We start from the raw sequence: 17,360 nt of genomic DNA on the forward strand, positions 1-17,360 counted from the left end.
CAAATAAATAAAAATAGTTCCCCAACATTTCCAAAAACTTCTCACTTTCAGAATTTCTTCAAATCTTTCTAATTTAATAGCTAATATGATAGCTAACAATATTTTTTCAAAAAAAAAAAAACTATTCTTAACACATCAAGGGAGAGCAGGTGCAAGTAGGTTGTACTGGAGCTCCAGATTGTACAAAATTGTGAGAGCAAGTCCAATAAGGAAATAGTTATAGTTAATTTTTTGATTTTCTGTTTCAATTCTCCTGCAAAAATTAATTTTTCAAAATCATGCCCATCTGGTGTCCAGATGACATGTTTCTCATTCGATGTTAGGGCGATTTTCATGAAACTGATAAAAATGTTCCAGTTTTGCACGTCTTTTCAAAACCTTCAAAAAGTCTGCAAAGTAGGTTCAAACCAAATATAATTATACCTATACTTCTTGACCCTTTCGGCTTCTGGTCTTTTTTACTTTTCCGTGCCTTTTGTTCCCATATATATTTGAATGCATGGCTCACAGAGCCTTTGGCCCCTCCCTCATTTCTATTTTCACCTCGTCATTCAATTGAGACCGCCCGTTTCACTCGATTTATTATTCATTTTGCCATAAATCGAGGTGTGATGTTAAAAATGCAAAAATAGAGGTGGTGGTAGAAGAAAATTCAAAAAATTATTGACATTTTATTTTTTTTCCAGTTCCTAGAAAAAATGGTGGTGGCTGTGAATCCCAGCTACGCGTGGCATGAGAGGAAAAAAAATTTCTTGCTGAATTGAAACACCCAAGTAATAATCACAAGATAGGTGAAAAATAGGATATACATATCTATCAAGAATTTCCTGGTAGAATTTCCAAATTTTCGATAGTTTCAGAGAAAATCGAAGCCCAAAAGTCTTAAAAGAGACCGATTGCTTCACAGAGAACATTCAAAAACATCCTAAAAATCAATAATTCACAGTCTCTCAATTCTCTTTTTCAATCTAAACCCCTCTGCTTTACTCTATTTCTCTACAAAAAGAAGTCGTAAATCAAGAGCAGATGGTCACTCCTCAATGAACTGGATGACCATCATTGCCTCCGAAATTTTCCGCGCATTTTTGACGACGTTTTGATGTTTTACTGCCCGTTTACTGCACAAATATTTTAGTTTTTTTTGTGTTTGTGTTTTGTTGGAAAAATCGGAAAAAAACAAAAAATTAATTCGTAGGTCCTATTCTTTATAAAAAACTCCACATATAAGGTTCCCATTGTAGGCAGGCATAGCATGATACGTGCCTGCCTACATATAAAACTAAAACCCCCATTCAAAAAGTCACGTGCTCTCTGAGCCTCTAAATTCTCAGCAATTATCCTAATTAATCAGCCACCCGACAATATTGTTTCGTAAATAGAGAGACATAGAGTAGTCACAAAGACTCAAAGATTTGATTGGTCGCCGACATGCTCTAAAATGTGAGAGCTTAATTATTCACTGAGTTTCCGGGCTTTTGTTAAAAGGCAACTCTTCCAATGAGTTTTGGTATGTGTTTTACTTTTTTGCTTCAATTTTTATTTTTTCCTAATTCTTGAAAAAATTATATTGTAAGCCCTTCTCTGGCCCGATGTTTTCCTGAAAAGTGGTAGATCAAACCATAGTCCAGCAATTTCTAGAACTTGCCCATATCTTTCCAAAAGCTTTTCACACTTTCCAGATGTTTCTAGAAATTTTCCAAGTAACTCCGACGATTCGCGAAAGTTCAAAAAATGCTTAAAATGTCGAGAACATTCTAGACGTTTCCAGAAAACTTTCAAACCTCCCAGAAGTTTCTCTAATATTCCAAATTAAAAAAATTCGTGAACTTTCCAGAATTTTTTAGTAATTTCCGTAATTTTTATAGAACTTTACAGATTTTTCTAGATTTTTCAAATCTTTCAGGCTATTTCCGGACTTTCAGAAATTTCTCGAATTTTCCAGAAGTGCATAGAATTTTTCCAACACTTTCAGGCGATTTCCGACGTTCAAAAAGGTGAATAAAATTTTCAGAATTATTTTAAAACTTCTGAAGGTTCTAAATGTTTCCTAACTTTTCATAATTTTTTGAATCTTTCGGATAGGTACTGTCAAAATGCATTATATGAGCTTCTCCTACTTCTAACTTCTTCGAATGCAACATGTTCTTCCTCAAAAGTACAAACATCGCAAATAAACGTATAACATTCCAATCATAAATTCAGTCCATTTTTCAATTTTTCTCCAGTTTACATTCACTCACACACACCTTAACCCACTTTTCGCTTACTTTTAAATTCAATTTTTTGCTGTTTTTCGGCTCTAGTTTTCCGCGAAAAAATTCCACAGGAATTTATCTCGAAACTCCATCTTTTCTTTTTATCCCTTATACTACTAAAGGAGAAGAACACCAAATGACGCTATTTCGTTGTCGTTTTCCCAAGTCCTCAATAGAAAAATTGAAGGAAAAAATGGAAAAAAGGAGCTGATTTATGAAGGTCTTTTTGGTTTTTATGTTGGTTTTTTATCTGGGAACTGCAAAAAAAAGTTTCTCGTCGCTTTTTTTTGGCTTTAAATTTTTTGGGAAATAAATTTTTTTCATTTTCCTTTCCGACTCTAATATGACTGAAGAGATGTGCGCCTTTGAAATTTTTTTGGATAATTTAAAAATTGTTATGAAAAATTACTGAAGGTGCACATTTCAGTTCAAATTTTCAAAAAATCCTCGTAGGCATACATACCTTTAGGCGGACTATATAGTTCCCCAGTTCAAATTTAATTGAAACTATGAATTCGAAAAATCTACACACTTAGCCCCTGAATTTACGCCAAAATGACAGTAGACATTCATCAGGTATATAGCCATTCATCAGGTATATAGCCGTGAAGATATGCCTGCATGGGAAAAAATCTTTGCGTAGGCCCGATTAGGCTTACCTACATACTTTCGGGTCCGCCTATGCTTGCCTCATGCCTGACCTCGTACGTATTAGTCCGTTTTAGTTAAACATGGATAGGCGGTAGACAAGCACGTACGCCTGCATGTAGGCAGATACAGGCAAAAAAATAACCGTTTCCAAAATATGAGAGTGGTCAACTCAAACACAAATTGTGTGATGTTCTCGTGGGCACAAAAGTGCCTGCCTACCTACCTTCAGGACTATGCTTACCTCGTGGCTAAACGCGTGATGAGCTATTGCCATTTTGCCTGCCTACCTTCCTTCCCTTTGCCTGCTCACCTACCTTCTGATTGCCATTAAAAAAACTCTCCCCAGATTCAGAAAATTGAATACAAAGTTAGAAATGCTCAAACTTTACCTGAATCCGTGCCAAACTACAGGCAATGAGCGATAAGTAGGTAGGAAGACAGGCAGGCATACAGAGCAATAGTATTGTGAAACAATAATTTTAAACTTTAATATTTGATCTCTGTAAAATAAATGAATATTTCTACGTCACATCGTAATTGCTCAGTTTTGCAACAGACTTTTTACGTCACGAATAACAAGCCTAGACTATAAATAGAGGATGAAAAATGGAACATATTCAAAAAAGTTTGAAAATTCCTTTTTTGTCTATTTCTCCACACTCTATTGTCAAATGTGTTCCTCTTTCTCCTATTTTTAAACATCCATTCTATCCCATCATCTTCATTTTTTTTTCTAGAAGAGAAAGAGATAGACTTGTGTATGAGTGGTGCCGGGGATGAGTAGTATAAATTGGATTTAGTTAGTGTTGGTAGTGGGTTTTTTTTGCTCGCTGCTCTCACTCTGGGTGTCTTAGTTTTTATAAACTCTTTTTTGTTTTTTCACGCTACTTTCCCGGTCAACTTGATCATCTAGGTGTTTTTTGTATTAAAAGCGAATTAAAGAAGTACCTAGCCGCAAAATTATGTAATTTATGAGCCAAGATTACGGTAACCGGTCTTGACACGACAAATGTATGTGAAATCCAAAAAGGTGTGCACCTTTAAAGAGTGCTGTAACTTTTGTTGCTGCGGAGTTTTCATGAATTTTTCAATGTTTGTTGATCCAAAATTTTTTATATTAGTCATTTCCTACTAAAGTTTTAATCTTTTAATCAAACCCCCTTTTCCCATTCAAGATCATAAAACCAGAAAGAAAGCTTAAAAGCTTCCACCTGAACGAACTTCGACCCGAAATTCGACACCACGGGCACCTAGTGCTTTCGACTCCTTCCAATTACTCTATATGCAGATATTCAACTGAAATTCGAGAATTTGTGGGCTCCACTCGTATTTTGAAGGGCCACTGAAGGAAGTAGTAAAAAGGAGGTCTCGTGACAAGCATTTTGAAATTTTTTTTTTGGTGTAAATTGTCAACAGGATATAGGTGACATTTCAATTGCCGAGTTTGAGCTTTTTCCCACTAGACACTTTAGCGACCAATCAACGACGTTGGCCACTCCCCTTCAACAATGATGATTGGTTACCTATATCTAATTACCTATATACAAACTAATTTCAATTTCCAGAATCAAAAAGTGTTCCTTTTTTTTCGAAATTTCCATCATTTGTCATTTCTCTCCTTTCAGATCTCTGGCTCGTCATCTTGTTTTGTTTTGTTTTCCTCCGTAATGATCTCTCCTCTCGTTTTTTTCTGTTGTCAGCACAAGTCATTTGTCAATCCTATGAGGTCCCGCACCCCTTGGAACTAACAATGTTTTCCTTCTTAATCTGCTGCCACTAAGCTCACTCGGGTCTTTGCATTATTTGAGATGGGGAGCTTGAGCTAATATAATTTTTAAAAATTCAAAGTTTGAATGTTTTCGAAATTGAGAGCAATTTTGGATGTTCAGAAACTCTACACTATTGGGGATTTTTAATCTGATGGGAAGTTTTTAATTTGATAACTTAACGATCATGAGAGAAAACTCTCCAAAAATTTTATATAAATGCATTAAAAAAGAAAAATGCGAAAAAAGTGAGTTTACCCAAAAATAAGTTCATCCGGGCTTAAAAGTTCAAATTTTTAGCTACTTTTCTCTATTTTTTTCTGGTAGATAGGCATGTCCCCCCCCCCCCCCCACTACGGACTACTCGGACTACTGATTATTTGCATTTTGGCGTGAGGCGGCTCGTTTTTGCAGCGCCCGACATTTCCTGGATTTTGCGACTTATCACTGAACATGTAAGGCAGTAGGCACGCAGGTAGGCACGAGCAGGTCACTTTAAAGTCAAAGAGGCAAACATTCTTGTGCCTTCTTAAAATATGTTTCTCAAACGACTATAACAAACCGAAAGCTACAAGTTGATAATTTTTAATTACAAAAAAAATTTTGCTTCTCAAGTTCTGGTTCTTCCTCGAAAAGAATGACGCCATCCCATTTGGACGCTCATCTTCATTTCTTCAAAAAGCAAAGAACTTTGATGTGAAGGCAGAAAAAAGTAAAAATAAAATAAGGAGGGGCTCTCATCCGTGGTTCCCTTTTTGGTTTTTGCACTTTAACGTTAGTTGTCTTGTTGATCATCTTTCGCCTTTTCTAGTGTAGCCTACATGGCTACCTGCCTATGTGCCTACTTGCCTTAAATCCAGCCTACGCTTCTACTACGTGTGCACTAAAGCTTTGATTGGCACATTTCAAGTTTCAAATGAGAATATGCTCTGTGCTTTCATGTAGGAACATGACAGGCGTAGGTCATCAGCGAGGCAGGCAGGTCTATGAAATTATAATTCGAGTTATGCTTTTCTCTGCTCCACTAAATCTCTGCGACACCTTCTCTATCTCTTCCTCACTCCAATTTCCATTCGAAAACCAAGCGGAGCGTAACCGAACAAATGTAACCTGTGTTTGTATAAAGAGAGTGAAAAAGAACTAGAGGAACCCAATAAAAAGTGTCCAAAAATGGGAAATTTCGAGAAAAGTGGCGAAAAAAAAGAAGTGCCTCATTTTTTATTGAGTTTCACACTCTGAAAATTGAAAAAAGTTGTCTAGGAGAGGGACCGGCTCAACTGGGAAGTTTACTTTTTCAATGGGAATTACAGAATAGAACTAGGCATGTTAAATATATAGGCACATAAATTCCTAACTTTTTTCTTTCAAGATTACCTATGCCTGCGTCAGGGCTGCTATAAAAATATATAAGCGTGAAAGAAATCATTTGAAACTAGTAAACTATAAATAAGAAAGGCAAGACAGATAGGTAGGCAAATGTATTTCAGGTAATTAATGAGACAAGTAGGCAGGCACTAGTAGGCAGCCATGCACACAGACATGAGGCAGGCAGTTTGTCAGGCACTTACAAGGTTGGTAGGCATTGCATATGTATGCCGGCACGTAGGTGTAAGGCAGGTAGACATTTGGCAGACAGGTAGACATGACGCAGGTATGCATTAGGAACGCAGGTAAGCAGAAACGTAGGCATGTAGGCATCAGCAGGCAAGCAGGCATGAGACAACCATCAGTATTTTAGCCACGTCATGTGCTGTTGCTGTACTTTGCTTCTGGATATCCTTTTCCTTCTTTTTTTTTGACCACTGTCCTACCTCGTGTCTCCATAGATCCCTTCTCCTCTGCATCTCCCCATAAAACAATAGGTTCACCTTTTTCTAGACACAACTTTAGGGTGAAATTAAGCGTTAACAGGCAAGTACGCTCCACCCACTTTTCCCCTCTTCTCTTTCCCCCAATTGTTGCAACACCACCATCTTTGCACTTTGTGGTTCCGAGCAATTTTAGAGATTTTTGGGTTTATATTAATTTTAAAAATTGGTATTTACCACCTAAATTTTTGCGATATTGAAGTTCCATTTAAAAGTTTAACAAAAATTTAAATTTGCCGCCGAAAGTTTTGGAAAACTGTGATAATTTCTTGTCTGCAAGATTGCCTGACTTGTGCCTACTGCCAGAAATTCGTAAATCTAGTTTTCCAGAAATTCTGCTTCCGAGCTTTCTTCTTTTCTTTTTTTAGTCTTTCCTGTCACCTTGCATTGAACAGCTAATAAATTTCCAAAACTCTAGTCATTTGCTACTTAAATATTTTCCATCTAAATCCATAGATTATAAGCAGTGATAAGACGTCTCCATTTTGCCTTTTCGCTGTGTTACACATCAACCAACCACAACCATTCGCGCCCATTTTTCGTCCATTATGCACACGTCAAATATGTGCTTTGAATTCGTGCATCTTCTTTCTTTTTTTCTTATTCTTTGACGTTTTCAAAACTTCACATTATTAGAATTTTAAAAAAAGTTTAGTTGACCAATACCACAATTTTTCATGATAGGCAGGGCATACGTACCTGCATGCCTACTTTATGTCTGCCTGCCTATTTTCTGTATTTTGACACACATTTGAGTTTTTGGTAATTGCACAAAAAAGATTCACGTGTACTTGGTTAGTGTAGATCACAGCGTAGGAAGGTACGTAAGCATTTACGTGCCTACATAACTGGAATTCTCTGAACCATTTGCGCCAGAATTCGGAACTTTCTGAATATTCAATTTTTTTCTTCGAAATGGTTTTTGTTACAATTTTGTTTTTCAAAGCCCGAAATCTACCGGTCTCAAACCCCAGCTGGGGTTTACTATACAGAATGAAACATCCAACTCGGTAGATGTCGCTGCAAAACTACAATACTTTTTGAGAAGTGTCCAAACTCTTCCAAAATATTTTCGGACACAGTTTAGTTTCTTTTAACTCTTTTGCCGCCTAACAAATAGGTCATTTTAGACTATGAATGCAAGAGAGAGAGACGACCAGAGTTTAGCTTCCGGTTTTCTCGAATAGGCAAAAGAGACGGCGAGGATGATGCGCCGACACGACACGGATTAGATGATGCTCTGCTTTTGCTGTGCTCGACTTTTCATTTCTTACTTTGAATTCCCCCTCTTCTTTCTTTCAAATTTTGTCAGTTTTCGAGGAAAGAGAGAGAAAGAGAATACAATCAGTTGATGGACTTTTACTTGTCTAAAAGTTCGTTCTCTTCGCTTTTTTCTTACTTTTTATAGCTCTAAACTAGAGCTTCGGTAGATCAGATCCTTCACCTTTTCGTTCTGGATGTGTAGCCTCCCGAACATCTCAAGTAGTTTCCTGCTAAAGGTCTCATCTTACTTAACTTAAACTTTGTTAAAAGTTTCAGAATTGAAATTCATTTTCTAAGAAAGTCAACCGATTGAATATAAAAATACAATAATAGAGCCTCATTCACATTTTTAGGAATGATATCTGAAACAGAATAAATTTGAAAACGTCTAGTTTGCACTTTCTTTTCTGATCAGAGAATCCTGCAGGAAATCCGTTGTTTCAATCAGTCTGAGTGATTACTTTTGCACGGATTATCCGAACCTTTAAAGAAACTTTGTATAAGAAAAACAGCCACATGTCACTTTCTATTTATAAACAATAAATAGTTCTGTTCTTTTTCTGAACTACAAAAAACGGTTTAATCTGTAAACACCTACAGTATTCCCCACTAGAACAGATTTTAAATAGATTTTCAATAAATTTTCAAAATAGTAACTTCTAAAAAGTAACTTCCTGTTCAACTTCCTCACTACCTAAACCCTGAACTATTTCTACCTGAAAGATCATTGCCATCAACTTGCTCTCAGGTATCTATTACCATTCACCGCCCGTTTTACTACATCTCTCCGGGCGTAATTTGACACTTCTCTGCTCACCTTAATATCCATTATCCTCCGACTTTTTTTTTAGCAGTTATTGTTTTTTTTTTCAAACAATGTGGGAAATTTTTTATTAATTTCTAAAATTCTAATTAAAAATAATTATAAAAATTTTCGTTGAAAAAAAACACTTGACGGTTTACAAAACAAATTAAATTTAAAGTAAAATTTTCAAAATGGGATTTATGAATCCAAAAGACCACCAGTCTGATAAAATCCAAGAAAACCATGATTGAGACTCTCTAGTTTCATCTTCGGAAGAACAACTGTGGTGACGTGTACACATCTCTGTGTCTCACATCCATTCTATCACTAATTTTGATTTTTTATCCCCCAACTCTTTTGTCGCAAAATTTCTCTCAATCTTTATCACCCCACTCTAGTTGGATAGTGTTTTATGTGTCTGCGGACCTTTTTTCAAACATTAAAAAATCTGCAAAATTTTGACTGGTCAAGAATGGTCTACTTTTTTCAAATTAACATCATTATCCTATGTAGGAAATAGGGCGAGTGGTAAGGCGGGTAAGAGGCCCCTTGTGCCGCTTCAAACCCAATGGAATGCTTAAAATGTAAGATATCCTATTCTATCGATTTTTTTATATTTTTCTATTAGTATTGCACCCCGAAGTAAATTACAGTGCATTTTTTTCCCCACTTCTACGACTTTAAAGGCGCGCGCATTTATACAAAATGGCCCCGTCATTGGTCTCGCCACGCGCTCAACAGATCAATGGGATGCGCGTGGCGAGACCATTGCGCGAAAATGCGCGCACCTTTAAAGTCGTAGAAGTTGGAAAAAAAATGCACTGTAATGTTAACCTTATTTTCTCCACCTGTGTCTATCTACTTCACTCAACTTTGTTATCTCATATCTTCGCTCTTTTTGAAGATAGCAAAACAAGTTCAAATACAAAACTATAGAACAAGTAATGACTAACGTTTTGTGAATTGAAAATTTTTGATGAACCTTAAGACAAGCGAGCTATTGGCTGCCAAAGCCTAGAACTAATGGAGTCTTTGGCGCCAACCAATTATCGATCTACATAGGGCGTGGCTAACGTTGCTGATTAGTTGAGCCGATTTTTTTGAACTAATCTCGTTTGAAAGTCGCTGGATTTTGTTTTCCTTTTTAAAAATTTTAAATTAATTTCAACAGAATTAATAGAAACCCTACAACAAGTACAAAAGTGCTTCATTTTGAACTTTCATAATTTCAATAAAATTTCCATGAAAATCATGGCTTCATCTTCTTCATTTCTTTTCCAGTCATTCAAAAAATGATGGAGGCTGTCACCACAACACAACCGCACCTCCCCGACTCTATATCTCTGCGTCTCGCCGATTTACATTGATCTCTAAGCGCCCAAGTTTTCACGACGATATCTTTTATACGTCTGTATTCCCTCCCGTCCGTGCTCTTCTTCTTCATTCCCGCCGGGAAACACGGAGCTCTTTTTCTTTCATCTTCGAATGAGCCAACTGTTTTTGTTACAACGTCTGCGTCTCTCGCTTTAGATGTACTCTCTCGCCATTTTGATGAATAATCACGGATCAAATGATAGATACAACAATGTGAGACGGATTCCATCTTTTTGTATCTTTTTTTGATTTTACGCAAGAATATAATTATTCAACAATTGTGGAGAAGTTTGAAAACTTTAGGTCTAGGAAATTTTGGTTTTCTCAAAGTTTATAGAAAGCTGTGCATATCTTCTATAAGTATGGCATGCCATATTAATTTTCTGGCAACAGCTTAAATTTGATTTGCAGCCTCTATTCTTACTTTTTGGCAGTTCAGGCGAAATTTCAAATTTTATTTTAAAATCTTTTAAAAATGCTGACCATTTTTGAAAATTTATCAAATTTAAATTTTCCCCTTTGAAAATAGAAAAATCTGAAAACCCAACAGATTCAGAATTCGTTGAATTCATCATTTCATTCAATATCTTACTTTTTTCTTTCAGAATCCAAATTAGTCTCATTCTTCCTGTGCTCCCTCCTTTCATCATCCTCCAGCTTTTCTTCTTTTTTTCATTTTGCTTTTCACATTTTGTATCTTCAACTTATATTTGTTTATTTTTTCTTTGTCCCCTATTCTCACTTCCACAAATTATCTTGTCTGGTCCTTTTTGTTCCATCTCAACATTTATACTTTTTCGCATGGAAATAAACAAATTTTGCAAAATAAATATGCACAATTTTTGTAGATTTACCATCATACTTAACAAACAGCATTTTTAACAAAAAATTTATGAGAGTTGCATTCTCGCTTCTTTTCAAATATATCAATAAGTAGTTAAATACAGAATTATTTTTAAAAAAACATGCAAAAAACCAAAAAACAAACTTTTTTCGATGCAATTAAACAAAATCTGTGGGTAAAGTTTTTTAACAAATTTTAAATTATATCAAGATTTTTGAAATTCTGAATATTTTCAAACTCTTTATGGTTTTTCAGAACAAATCTAGCACGTTTTAAGAAAAATTTATGTTAATTTACTGCAAGTGTATTGTAATATAAAATAAATTAATTTGACTAACTTAAAAATTTCTGATAAACCGAATGTTTCAAAAAAATGTGAAAAACCGAAGAATTCACAATTGCAAATAGAATATCTCAGGGAGACTGTTTTTTTGAGATTATTTTTTATTAATTTCAAAAAATATATGACATTTTCGTAGTTTATCAGGTTCTGAAGTTGAGATGCAAATTAAAATGTAACAGAAAATATGCGTTATGTCTAATTTATTGTCGTTCATCTCTTTTTTAAAATCCAATTTAAAATCCTGAATTTTATTTTTCATACTTCGAATCTCAAATTTTCATATTACCCAGTTATTAACGAACACATAACTTAATTTTTTGAAATTTCCAGATGCATGACATCGACGGAGGACGCAACATCTAGAGAATCATCATTCCGTTCTCCTATTATCATTTGAAGACGTCGATTAATTTTTTGAGCAAGCAGAGGACGTCGAAAAGCAAAAAGAAGGAGGAAAAATTGTCAAAGGAATCGAGAATAGGACACCATGCGTGCGGTACGCTTTTTTTGTAATTTTTCGGGTGGAAATTTATTTTTATGTAAAAAAAAGTTTGTTTTCCCTTCCAAAAATTAACGGTAAGTTATTTAAATATTCAAAGTTTATGAAACAAAATTTTTGAAAATATAGCGGTCTTCTGGTAAGTGCAAAATATTTGTGAAGTAAAATACAAATTAATTGTTTCTAAAAAATCAGCAACTAAAAACACCATAAGCTCCCTGATTGCTAGAATTCCCATTATAGTGTCACTAAGTGAGCTGATTTGCAATTCAACTTGCAAGAGGGAAGGGTCTCAACCGAATAGAGAAAACTATTCTCTCAAGTGTTTTGGTCCAGTCTCTCTTTCAGTTTTCCTTCTAAAAAACGTCAGTTTTACTCTCTTCTGTGCTCTTTTTTGTGTTCTTCCGTTCTTCCGGCGGACGACGACAAAGTTGGCTCCGGGAGGGGCCAAGTGCCTATTTTGATTTAAATTGTATCACTCTATTACTCAAGTTTGGCGTAATTTATTTAGTTTCTTAATTTCTTAAATTGTTACTACCATATGGAAATGCATCCAAGGAGACCTAAAAAATTCCTACACTTTTTTAAAACTTTGTTAAAGTACTACTATCACAGTTTCGGTACAGTAATCATGTCCTCCCAACCACTCTCAAAATCTTGCATAAAACTCCTGAACTTTAATTCTACGGCAACTTCTTTCTCATTTCCGTCATACCCTACAGTAACCCAACATTAACCTACAGTAACCCCAGAGGTAATCCTACTGTCCCACACCACAGTAAACTCGTTTTCATAATCGCCTACTCCAAACCATAGAGTTTACTGAAAAATAAAAAAATCATACAGTGCACCTATATCACTTCTTCAATTCTCTACAGTAACCCGCACTTTATCGCTACAGTAATCCTGAATGAATATAGACAGTTTTAGAAATGCGGCAGTTGCAGAAGTTGCTCAAGAAATTTCGGCAACTTGACAAAGATGTTTTCAAAATTTTAGATAACTGTTAAATTCATGTTTTTGCTGAAATCACATTTCGGAATTTTTTGCAAACATATGGTATTTTTTCATGAGACCCTCTCACATCAAACCGTACATTATCAAAAAGTTTTTTCAGGACAATTCCGAAATTACAGAACTGAAAAAACTTTAGCAAGTTTTCGACAATACCGACTATACCGGGGCGCCCGACACCTGCGGGTTCTCCCGTCACAAACAATGAATTGAGCAGATCCCACTACCCTAATTGCCCCAGGGTCTAAAAACTGATTGCAAAATTGACGAGATATCCTGCAAATCTGCAGAGCTCTCATTTAACACCTTTGCTCTCACTCTCTTTTTGTTCTTGTCATTGCTTTATGGGGCACACACATACACATACACGTACACTCTCGACTTCTCTTCGACACTTCTCCAATTTCCTTTTTGTCGTGTGCTCAAACACATCTACATCCACATACATAGAAATATCCATATTCATAATAGAAAGAACTTGTCTTCTTCTTCTTCTTCGTCGTCGACACGTCGTCTGAAGATCATCATCATCTTCTTCTCCAGAAGACGTCGTCAAAAATTGACACGTCCTCTTTCTCTTTCTCTCGAGCTAATTGGTTTCTCTCTAGTTGTTCTTCCACCATTTTCTCAAGTTTTGAAGAAGTTCCTTTCAAAAAAGGAGCTGTATATTTTTAGCATTTTGTTTTGTGTGCGAAGGAGGTCATCAGAGACGCAGATGAGTATTCTGAAGGACTTTGAGTTGTTAGTAAAGACAGACGGACCAGGATAATTGACTAAAATGCGTTTTTCTGTCGCAATCTGTACATGTTTTTATTAAAATAAATCTCTACGGAGGTGTTCACGAGATACCAGAACCCCTACAGTAACTAAAGAAATTTCTCGTTAACCAGCTTGTCTTGAATAAAAGAATAATAAACCAAAAGAACATTTGTGTTTTTGTTTACCTAGAGAACTAAAGCTGGGAAGCTTAATCAAATTGTTTCACCTCAACTGAATCCTCCGTTCCTTGCTTCATTTTCTTCTTTTCTTTTTATTCTTCTTGCATTTTGTTTGCTTCTCCGTTTCGTTCTTCTTCCTCCAATAATTAACTTTTTTTGTGTGTTTCAAAAAGAGAAGCCGTCTTCGCCCAATTAGTGTTCTCCCCCCGTGTGACTTCACAGCGGGCTCAATTTTTGCTCTGAGAAACAAAAACGGAGAAGGGTGAGCAACAAAATTGCCTTTTTTGTTTCGATTTTTTCACTTTATTTTCAAATTGTCTAGTTTTCTATTCTAGTTTGCGCATAAGATGTGATACTGTATTTTGCCGCCGGAGTTTGATTTTGTATTGGAAAAGTTTATGCGAAAAAAATTTCTAGTTTGATTTAAAGTTTTATTTCCTAGTTTGTCGTCTAAATTCTTTCAATTCTTTGGAATATATTTTTCGCTCTCATTCAATGCTGAAATATTCTGAATGAATAGACAGCTCTTCGGACCTCTTTCCCTCTCTCTCTCTCTCTGCTCTTATTCTGCGTGAATGGATCTGTTGATAGAGAGTGAAGAGAATTCGGAAGAGGGCGAAGACTGACACAGACATTCGCTCCCTGTTTTGTGTGTCCCGTCCCCTCCTTCTCCGGATCGAGTTCAGCCAAGCAAGCCGTGCTCAACTAATTGCTCTATTTGTGCTCTCCGTGCTCTTCTCTGTTATACTCTTCCAAGTTTTTTGGAAATCTAGGAACTGTGGAGACTTTACAATCACGTACCCAGTGCATCATATCTTACGCGCAAATTTTCTAGAAAAACCAATCTAGCTAATGTGATCCCACTTTGTCCTTGCACCCAGCGACCCGGAGTGCTTTTGATTTTCTTCCAGCTCATTTTCCCCTGGAAAAGAAAACCGGGGCGATAATCAGGAAGTTGTAAATGACGAGTTTCCTCTTCTTCATTTCTAGAGATATTTATTTTAGTAACAGAAACATTAACTATTCCTCAAGTCATAAAAAAGTTCTAGGAGTTTTAATTTCTTTTTATATCAGTGTTTATGTTGTAAATATCAAGGCATTTTCATTACAAAAAAAATCTATAAAACATCTGCCACACTTTTCTCCTCTTTCTTTCTTTCTGAGATTTTCGCGGTTCTGTCGTCTGCACATAAAATAAAATGTAAAAATGTTTGAGAAATTCAACTTTTTTTGTGAATTCTTCAATTTGAAATATTTTAATATGGGCGTGTCATGTACATTGTATTTGACACCCAAAATTCCCACAGCTCGGCAAGTTTGCTCTACCAAACAGCATAGCCAGGTTTTGGATCGTTTTGAGAGAAAACTTGTTGGTCTAAAAATTAATGTTTTTTTTTTAATTTGAGGGAAGCCCGTTTGAACTTGCGCATCAAATGCGGCATTAGTGAAATTGCGGACTCAATACATCATACTCTACGCGCATGTTTGGTACATGGCGCTAAAATTTTATAAATAACTATAACAATTCTAAGAATACATAGAGTTTTATAAAATCCAAAATTAGACATGTTTGTCATCATAGTCCCAGTTTTCCGTTTAGTAACCCATCACCTAAACCGCCCAGTTCCGCCCTTCTCGCACAACCTCCCCAGTGTCTCGAAAAATCCCCCGTATTTTTCGTTGTCGTCATTTGTCATATAGACGCTGATTTCATTCATTTTCAATTTTTTGGGGGCACCTGCGCCATGTTCCTTGCTCTTTTTGCATGAAAAATGTATTGCTCAATGAGTTCAGTGAGATCTGCAGCAGTTCAGGATGTTAACTTTGAAATGTGTCAATTTTTGAGTAAAAGCTTCAAAGCAGTAAGCAGGGGGCGCCGATCAATCAGCGGTGAAGGAGAGGCGTGGCCGACGCCGCTGATTGGTCGAAACCTCCATTTTCGTGCGAATCTGAAGTTTTTAGGGTTCCTGTACGCAATTTGTCTACCGTATACCCTGAAGTTTGGCGGCGTTATTCTCAAAAACGGGTTGTTCTTTTTTTTTTAAATCAAATGGCAGATACAAAAAACCATTTTACCTTCGAAGGCGCTAAACCCTTTGTCCGGTAAAGCATAATTGTGCTGATGTACCACTTGCCGAGCCATGGCTAATTTTTTAAAAGATTGCATCTTACGCGCAACTTCGGAAATCTTTTTGTGGCTCCTAGCAAATCAATCGTCAAAAATGAAAACGGCTTATGCAACAACATGTTGTGCATACAAAATGTTGCTCTTTTTGTGTATTTAAAACCATTTCTTTCTCAATTTCTCCCATCATCATCATCGCACTTTTGCTGCTTCTGAAGAGCACCAAACTCATTTTCAACGGGGCGGGAAGCCGGAGGTCGTCCTAGTTTTTCCGTTTTTCTAATGAAGACTTTTTCGAAAATGAGAAGGAAAAGATGGGGCGGCCCCTGTGTGATGAGGTGGGGGACATGGGACATGAAGCCGAAAAGTAAAAAAAGAAGACGTGTTGAAAATGAGAAGAAGAAGAAGATGGAGGAATCTTCGTTTCGTTGTCAAACATTGACAAATCCGATTGCCTTTTGCTTCTGTTTCTTTCCTGTTTTTATTAGATTTCTATCTCTATCCATTTCCGGGGCTCACTCATTTTTCTCTGCGTCTAACCCTCTCTATTTTCTCGGTTACATTAGCTTAGTAAATATTGATGACAACTCAGCTTTTTTTTTCGAAGAAAGAATTCGAATTCGAATTAAAATTCGGCGCGTTCCATAGAGGGATCAACAAGATTCGGCTTGTTCTCAACAATTTTTTTTAGCGTTTTTGAATTTCGATTTTTAAATTTCTATAGGGTAAACCACAGGTTTGCTTGGTGGCCTAGAAAATTGGAAATCTAGGCCGTAAAATAGGCTGTGAACGCAAATCCGATATCCCGCCACATATAAAAATTTCAAATTTAGTTGCAGTCTCATACTGTAATTTTGATTTTTTTTTTGTTGAAAAACCTAGTTTACAAAAGTCGACAACCCGCGAAAATTTAAAGAAAAATCGGCCATCAATTTTTCTTCCATATTTTAGATTTTTTTCCTGGAGATTTCTTTACATTTTTTGGAATTTTGCAGAGAAAAAATAAGATAGAAAAAATGCCTTTTCATATAAAAATTAGGAAAAAATTAATTTCGAATTTTGAGTCAAATTTCAAATTCGCGCGCGAATGCCTGCGCCGACCAATCAGTGTGGCTGGCCACGCCCTTCGCTCATCGCTGATTGGTCGGTCGGTGTTCATTAGATTCCGTCGAACCACTTTCCAGATTTTTCCCACGGAATTTTTTTAGGAAAGCAAAACAAAAATGCTTTCCCGCTTTCGTCGAAAAATATATATTTTCAAACCAAAAAAAAGAGCATCAAATGCTTGATCTATTGGAGACGAAACATGTAAATTGGGTCGGTTGTTGGTGGCAACCCGTCCTGCCATAGCCGCCGGCAGCTCACCTAGCCCTTCATCTTCAGACACAAAGAACTCTAATTTTACACGCGTTTTCTCTAATTCTCTTCTACTCGATGCGTTCTCTCGTTTCTCCCATTTTTTTTGTCTTTTAGGAATATTATTTATCCTGTTTTGTTTCATATCTTTTACGGACAACCAGATTTTAATTCCAATTGAAAAATAGCCAACGCATCATATTATACGCGCAAGTTATGAAAGTTACTGTTTCTCTACAGTAGTCTTTCTTTGTCGACA

The 17,360-nt window shown here is 36.1% G+C and overlaps 1 protein-coding gene and 3 non-coding genes across 4 annotated transcripts in view; 1 reads left to right on the top strand and 3 right to left on the bottom strand.

The window, feature by feature from the left end:
- Positions 1 to 1,004: 1,004 nt before the first annotated feature.
- C03C10.12 lies at positions 1,005 to 1,150 on the bottom strand. The gene has a single exon (NR_052223.1). It is a non-coding gene; the product is annotated as an Unclassified non-coding RNA C03C10.12 (non-coding RNA).
- A 66-nt stretch (positions 1,151 to 1,216) lies between these two features.
- C03C10.11 lies at positions 1,217 to 1,357 on the bottom strand. Its single transcript, NR_052224.1, has one exon. It is a non-coding gene; the product is annotated as an Unclassified non-coding RNA C03C10.11 (non-coding RNA).
- Positions 1,358 to 6,142: 4,785 nt separating this feature from the next.
- On the bottom strand, positions 6,143 to 6,290 carry C03C10.10. The gene has a single exon (NR_052225.1). It is a non-coding gene; the product is annotated as an Unclassified non-coding RNA C03C10.10 (non-coding RNA).
- A 5,366-nt stretch (positions 6,291 to 11,656) lies between these two features.
- The window catches only part of unc-103, a gene marked incomplete at both ends in the record, with an annotated part of 31,894 nt that continues 26,190 nt past the window's right edge, over positions 11,657 to 17,360 (top strand). The window contains one exon of the mRNA NM_001306720.3: positions 11,657 to 11,665. Coding sequence (NP_001293649.1) covers positions 11,657 to 11,665 — 9 coding nt within the window. The remainder of the gene's footprint in view (positions 11,666 to 17,360) is intronic.

This window comes from Caenorhabditis elegans, chromosome III (genome assembly GCF_000002985.6).
Source record: "Caenorhabditis elegans chromosome III".
Lineage (NCBI taxonomy): Eukaryota > Metazoa > Nematoda > Chromadorea > Rhabditida > Rhabditidae > Caenorhabditis > Caenorhabditis elegans.